Source organism: Quercus suber, unplaced genomic scaffold (assembly GCF_002906115.3).
Source record: "Quercus suber isolate HL8 unplaced genomic scaffold, Cork oak 2.0 scaffold_454, whole genome shotgun sequence".
In the NCBI taxonomy this organism is placed as follows: domain Eukaryota; kingdom Viridiplantae; phylum Streptophyta; class Magnoliopsida; order Fagales; family Fagaceae; genus Quercus; species Quercus suber.
Window position 1 is genome coordinate 397,495 of NW_027069905.1, and position 7,654 is coordinate 405,148.

General features: G+C 35.8%; 1 protein-coding gene across 1 annotated transcript; it reads right to left on the minus strand.

Moving 5' to 3' along the window:
* Positions 1 to 2,475: 2,475 nt before the first annotated feature.
* LOC112028502 (protein POST-ILLUMINATION CHLOROPHYLL FLUORESCENCE INCREASE, chloroplastic) lies at positions 2,476 to 5,802 on the minus strand. Its single transcript, XM_024061204.2, has 8 exons — positions 5,560 to 5,802; positions 4,541 to 4,664; positions 4,188 to 4,272; positions 4,019 to 4,097; positions 3,429 to 3,542; positions 3,221 to 3,333; positions 2,923 to 3,033; positions 2,476 to 2,837 (listed from the first exon to the last, which is right to left on the minus strand). Exons 1-8 carry the CDS (start codon positions 5,663 to 5,665, stop codon positions 2,718 to 2,720), a joined length of 852 nt encoding a protein of 283 aa, XP_023916972.1. The 5' UTR covers positions 5,666 to 5,802; the 3' UTR covers positions 2,476 to 2,717.
* Positions 5,803 to 7,654: the final 1,852 nt, after the last annotated feature.

Consider the following 7,654-nt stretch of genomic DNA (forward strand, 5'->3'; position numbering starts at 1 on the left):
CCTTGGCAGTTTGATCGTGTTGACGAATCAAAAACATGTTTTTATTTTTTATGAGCGAATCAAAAACATGCTGCTCGTCTTCATTCTTTTTCCTAAATTTTTTATTTGGACAAATATGGGTGTGTTTGGATTGAACTTATTGTTGCTGAAACTGAAAACTGAAAACTGAAAACTGAAAATACTGTAGCAAAATAATTTTTAAATGTGTAAATAGTACCGTGTGACCCATTTTTAATATTTTTTTAGTGCGTGAACAGTGCCAAAACAGTGCATGAACAGTGTTTTTGTCTCCTGAACAGTAAAATCACATGATTTTACTGTTCACTTTTCCGCCAAAAAAAAAAAAAAAAAAAAAAAAGGGAAAAAACCCCCCCCCCCCCCCCCCCCCCCAAAAAAAAGAGTAGAAGAGTTAAAATCCCTAACAGTAATAGGACTTCAATAACCTTGCCATCTTGGTTTGTCTACAGCCCTAATTGTCATGGGTCATGTCACACTAAGTTGTTGCAATTTCTAGTTCAACTACTAGTATTAATTTTAAGATATAGACGTTTAGTAAGCCCCGGATCATGAATTGACACAAATGTTATGGTGAAAAATCTGATGCAAGCAACATGTAATCTTAATGTTGTACCATTTTGTGAAAAGTTAAAAAGCATAAGTTTTCACATTTAGGGTGTGTTTGAATACCATTTATTATTGAAAACTGAAAACTTATTACCAAAAACACTATATCAAAATAATTTTTAAATCATGAATAGTGCCTGTGAGACCCAATTTTAAAGTTATATTTGTTGAATTCCATACTTGCGGGTCTTGTAAACAGTGCACGGGACTTAGGGAAAAATGCAAATGCCAACCGCATTTGCTATCCAAACTTACACTTAAGGTGCGTTTGGAACAATTTATTTAGCTGAAATAGAAAACTTTTTACTGAAAATACTGTAAATAAAAATAAAAGTTAGCTGAAGTAGTACAGCAAGACTCATAAATAGTAACAAAAAGTACAATAAAGCTCATAAATAATAACAAAAATAAGTTAAGTAAAACTTATGTCCAACGCGTGCTAAGAAGAAAAAAAGAAATTATTGCATAGATTTATATATATATATATATTTTAAATATTCAATTCACCTCGTTCTGTTCATATTAGACAAAACCTGTACCTGGAATAGAAAAATCCTTGGCAGTTTGATCGTGTTGACGAATCAAAAACATGTTTTTATTTTTTATGAGCGAATCAAAAACATGCTGCTCGTCTTCATTCTTTTTTCTAAATTTTTTATTTGGACAAATAGTTGGAGAAGAGAACTGAAATACATATAATTATTTTGGGGGGCTGGTTGATTTTGACCACTCATTTTGTTGACTCATTATCTATCATGGCATTTGTCGGTTTCGAGAGTGTTTTTTTTTTTTTTTTTGATAGGATCGTTTTCGAGAGTTGAGCATAGGACCACTGTGGTCCATGTCTCAATCAAATTTTTAACCATTCTTTAATTTCTTCTACTATTTAATTTTAGTTTTTTTTATTATAAATATTTAATTTTTAGTTATGCTAAGCCTTTATCATTTAATGCATGTCTGTCATTAAATTCATCTCTGTACATGTAAGAGAAAAAAATAAGATCGTATATGTACTTGGTTGTTAATCCTATCTCAACGATATGAAATTCTCTAAAGCCCATCTGCTTAAAGGTTTGATTCCCATTTTTTGCAACTTTGTAGAGTGGGCTGCTTCAGCATTTGACCCATGTTAGCTCGACTGTATGAAACGTGGATGTGAATGGTGGTATGTCTTGTTATGTGCTGGTAGTATTTTTGGGCTTTATCCAACTTGTATTTGGGGTGTGAGGCGATACCTATACTTGTGAGGCCCCTATTTTCTTTGCTCAAAAAAAAGAAAAAAAGATAAGATCCGTATATGTACTTGGCTGCTAATAATTGTCTTTTTTTTTTTTTTAATTTTTTTAATTTTTTGGTAAAAGGGATAATAAAAGGAAAAACTACACCAGCACAAAGCCAGTAGGACAGCGCCTACTTATACACAGCCCAGAAAAGTCATGATTGAAAACAGGGAGTAACTCCACAGGCGGGTACTCAAAAATGCAGAACACTTCATCTTGTTTCACACCCTTTATTGCCAGAGTGTCAGCGCGCTAATAATTGTCATGTATAATGTATTCCTTGTTTAGAATTGTGTACTCTTTTGCAGTTTCGAAACTATCTTGGAAAATTAAATAGTACCATTTTCATCTTCATTTTAGCTGGGCCTGAGTAATTTAATGAAGTCAAATTTATTGTTTTGGCCCAACTCCTGCTCGGCCACAGCCCACAGTGGAACCTGTCTAACGAGGTTGTATTGATCATCTTTCTAACACTTATTTTATACTCCCTCCTATTTTAGTAAATTTTATTCAATCAACGTAAATGGTTTACAACCGTATAAAATTGAAATACCAGTATGAAGATTAGCAGTGATGACAGTAATATATTCATTTTCTATTTAACCAAGCGAGTTTTTTTTCCCCCACCCTTTAATTGGGTATGTTACAAACATTTCTTGTACATGCTTATGAGTTATGATATTTACGTTTGAGATAATTGGATATGGACTAAACCTCAGATTTTTTTCCCCACCCTTTAATTGGGTATGTTACAAACATTTCTTGTACATGCTTATGAGTTATATATTTACGTCTGAGGTGATTGGATATGGACTAAACCTCAGAATCTGAATCAATTGGACAGGATCCATCATCTACATTGGCAAGTGGGTTGTAAGAGGGAGAGCTAGGATCTGTGCATCCTGGTATGAGATTGAGATTGCAACGATCACCCTGCAGTGATTGATAAATCTATTATACTCCCAACTAGAGAACTTATGAAATGATTGTTTAAAATCACTCTGAAAATTTTACTTACCCCTTCTACTGTCAAATTTCCGATCATATCACATCTTGTGACAACAATTTCTGTGTCTGGAAAGATTGCTTTGTCACATGCACCTTCTTTACTCAGCTCTTGTGCTAGGCCCTGCGATAAGAACACAAGACTCATTTTCAGCATGTCTCATACTGAATTGTTGTACAATAACTTGCTAAATATGATTTTGTTTGAATTAATTTATGCTTTTAATAAGAATTTGATAATATCATACAGTTACTGTTTTGAAGCTAGTAGCAGTACATTCAAACATTTAACAGAATGTGTCTTATTATACCTGGTTAAAGAAGTCAATTGGTTTGTTCCGCCAAGCCTTGGGGACTTGAAATTGCATTTTGTAAGGACCATCCCAATCAACTCCATTTGTGAATGAGAAGATCAAGTTCTGAGCTGTGGAAAGATGATGAGTTTGTAAGATGAAGAGAATTAACAGACTGCTAGATAAATTAGTGGAAAGCGAGATGCATCAGACAACAAGTACCAACCATGCTTAGGAATGCATATCTGGATGGTATAAATTGGGCGATCAGCTTTGCCTCGGTTTTTTCTCAGCATTGCTCTTGGTTCACCACCACACATAATTGGCTGATTAAAACCTCCTGCAAAGGACACAATTCAAGAAGTCAATTGAAATGAGCTGTAACTGAATAGTTGCAAAGCAGAGGCCAATCCAGCTGCACTTCTTAGCCCACAATGTTACACTTGCTTTGGATCGCAAAAATAAGACGGTAGGTTAACTATGGATACTACCTGGTAAAGTAGTCAGCACTACTTATCAAATAGAGGAAACATCCCACAAGAATGAAATCATTCAATTGTATTTGTCATGCTATGTTAAACAAGTACAATCCATTTTTTTCTGGCATTAAGACTTGCTTGGTTCTCTTGTTTATTAAAGACTTCAAAATATAACATTAATTATATACAATTTCACAGATACTGCAATTCTTTTCAGTAATGTCCCTTCTGTTTTCATTATGACTTTCATATTTGTGCTTGCTTTAATTGGCATGGACAAGAAAACTGATTGCAATGTACAAGATATTATGAGGTCTTATATTGTAAAAAATATTACCATTAAAAGCAATCCCAAATTCTTCATTGGGAACAAGGTTGGTCGCAGTGGGATTGTAGAAAATCTTTAGCTTTTCCCCCTGTAAAACATTATATGCACCTTGTCATTAGAACAAGATAACCAAGAAAAGCCCATTGCAATTGTAATTCAGCAGCAATGCCAAGCTTACAGAAGAAGGAGGAAGACCATTCATGGTTTTCCAATATACTGGGGCCTTGCCAAGTTCAAACATAGTCCATGAAGGAAGGGTAAACCTGAAAGGAAGGAATTCACAGATACAACATAATCACAATTCAACTTCTAAAAATATAAGGCAATGATTTTTTTTTTCCCTCAACTATGCCCCTGCTTTGTTTTTTTGGCAGGCACAGTTGAGGGGTGGGGGGTGTGTGTGATAAGAATAGATAGAAATCCAAGAAGACAGGGTGCTGTGTAGTTAAGAAAAAGACTTTCTACACCAGCAACTTTCATTTCAAAAGTTTAGTACTGAAATGAAAAATGACCAGGAAAAGGAATTCATACTCTTTGGTTTCCTCAACAGGACTAGTTGTAACAGCTGCTGCAGCTCTGACTTCCCCACTAATCTTGACAACTCTCTTCTTCATTGGGAAAGACCGTGGCAATGAATTACCGATGAAACTGCTAGCTGCGTTAGAAAACATGAAGCTGTTGTATATTTGAAATCCAGGATATAAACTTCTACCTATTTTTAATTTTGATTTTGGGGTTTTCAATCCTGTTTCCACCTTGTACCCAAATTTGTATCAAGATACAGTCATGCAGTTGAGAAATTTGGTCACACATCACCAAAGTATATGACCATATGTAAATGGTTAGCACAAAATGTAGATATTAATTGCCTGTTCTTGAAATAGAACTCCCAGAAGGTTTTGTTCTTTGATGAATTTAAAATGGAATGATAAACTAATTTGATTTATCTTTAGACATTGGTAATGTTAAGTAGAATGATGGTAATGTTAATTAGAATGATATAGAGCTACAGAGAAGCAAACCAATAAACAGAGATAATACCCCTTGCCAATTTTTCTTATTAAAGAATCGTAATGATAACCAAAAAGACTGAAAAGTTGCCGCTATTTTACTTCAAGTAGTAGAGTAACAACTTGGACTGAACTTCTATTCTTTATGGTCCAGTTCTTTTATCCTTTGGAATAAGATGAAACCCCATTATCTCATTAATTTCAGAAGTGCTTTCTCACAAAATTTAGTGCAATTTGTTGGTAAGAAAAGCATATATATTTCTAACTGTCTATTTCTATAAGGTAAGAGTATAAGAGGAGATTTATGAGTAACAATTGAAGTTTGTGTAATATTTAGTTCTAAAATCTAAATTTCCAACTGAGGTAATTACAAGATAGTCCAAGAAACATAAAGAACAATATTTTGAAAATGTTCTGGAATCTCAAACCTCATGTCATGAAATGGTTCTAGTAAACACTAAACAGTATCTGTTAGTCCACCAAAATCCCATAAAGGATTTGCAGTTGAAGAGAAACGGAGACCAAAGCAAAGAGACTCACCAAGCGAGTTTGAAACAAGTCGAGTTGTATTAGTATTGGAAACGGACTGCATGGCCAGAAATGTTTGTGTGGAAGATGTAATAATTGATGCATTTACTGCCGCCATTTCTCACACTTTCAGTGCTTTCTCCAACTAGTCCTCAGAAACAAGAGAGAGAGAGAGAGAGGGAATTGTAGAAACAGAGGCGTTCCACCACAAACACAAATTAAGCATAAATATCTATCCATACGAGCAAGAAGAACGGACAAAAACCAAGCATGGGTATGTATCTCAATAAGATTTTTTTTAAAGAAAAAGTTAATATATATGTAGATATTTTTTCTTTCACCCCTAAAATCTTATTTGATTTTTGACACTTCAACCTTTCAATTCCGGATTTTTTTGGCATTTAGCTTGATTTTGCTAACAATTTTATTAGTTGATGGGTTTTGCAAACATATTTATAAAAAAGCATCTCAAGTCTTTGAAACTCGAGAAAATCAATTTGTAGAGACTCGAGTTTCTTAAAAGAAAACCAAGAGAAAAACTCGAGTTTACCAATCCTTGTTCTTCTCTCCAAATTTGATCCTTCTTCTTCTCTCTAGATTAAGCCTAAATCGGGCCTCCAGGGCCAAAGCTCACCCGTCCATTGAGGTGGCGCTCTTTCTTCTTCTCTACCCATTGAGGTGGTTCTCTCTTTCTTCTTCTCTATTGGGTTTCTTTGGATTTGATCCTTTTGCAAGGCACTGGAATGCGTATGTGGAACTCGAGTCTTCCTTCATTGAACTCAGTCTTTCAAACTCGAGATGTTACTTAACAAATATGTTTGATTTTCTTGTCAACTAACAAAATTGTTTGTAAAATTAGGCTAAATGCCAAAAAAAAATCCTTTCAATCTCCCCCTCTTAACCCTTTTGATTCAATTCATGAATTAGTGCACTTTGGGTTTATTGCATTTAAAAAGATTATTGTATGTTTGTGTAAGGGGGTGGGCCTGACTTGGGGTATTAGGCAAGCTCCTACCGCACTAGGCCCGGGTAGTTTTTGGGTGAGGAGTTGGGACTGGCCCAATTGGAGCACACCTTGGCCCAGCTTATGCACAATCTTTGCCACGTCTGCCAAAGTCCATTTAACAGCTCACAGCAGGCATAGTTATTATTGACAAGTTATGGCAGGCAGACATAAAATAGAAAATGTAAAGAAAAATGCATTCACTGTTTCTTCCGCAATGATCAAGATAAATGATTTAAAGGGCCTTGCTTTTAAATAAAAATGCTTAAACAAAATATTAGAGCAAAATTAGTGGAGTAAAATAACGAGTTTGCCATATTTAGTATTGACGCAGGATTCCAACCACGGAAGGGAAAACTACTCCCTCAACGCAAGTAACTTCATTTGGTGAAATTAATTGCTTTGAGAGGACAGCCCCAAATGGTATATGCCCAAGTATAGATTTTGTATTGCCTTTTGAGGACAAGGCTATTGAGGGAGAGAGGGGGGGGGGGGGTTAACCCATTTAGGTGCATGCCTGCCATAAGCACTCTGTTTTTTTCTTTCTTAGAATTTCCTTCTCTCTGTTTTCTTTCTTCTGATTCTTTTCTCTCTATTTTCTCTCTTTCAATTCTTTTCTCCCTGTTTTTTGATCCCCTTTTGTTGTTCTATTGCACACAGCCACGGGTCCTTTATATAGGGCCTGCCGTGGCCGATTTTACTGTTCTAGCCTTTCTATGGCCCTATTCTGCTATCGTAGCCTTTTGCCATCCATTTACCAAGTCAAATGGTTCTGATCCACCATTGACCCGTGGCTTTCAAACAACGAAACTTCCTTTTCTACTTCGTCCAGNACCCATGACATCACCCTTTCCATAGTGGCTGGGTATAGGCTGATGATGCCTGGGTCGTTCGCATGCGTTACCTTATTGATGTTTCATTCATTTGCCGCGAGGTCTGAAAATGGGCGCGCATATCCTGCCGTGCGCTTTTTGGCATTTTCTGATGTGGATCCTCCTGCCGTGCCAAGTTTGCTATTCCTGCTGCTCAACTCAATCCTGCTGGGCCCTTTTGAACCTGCCGTGTACTTTCCTTCTCAGTAGCCCAGTATGCTTGCTGGGCTTC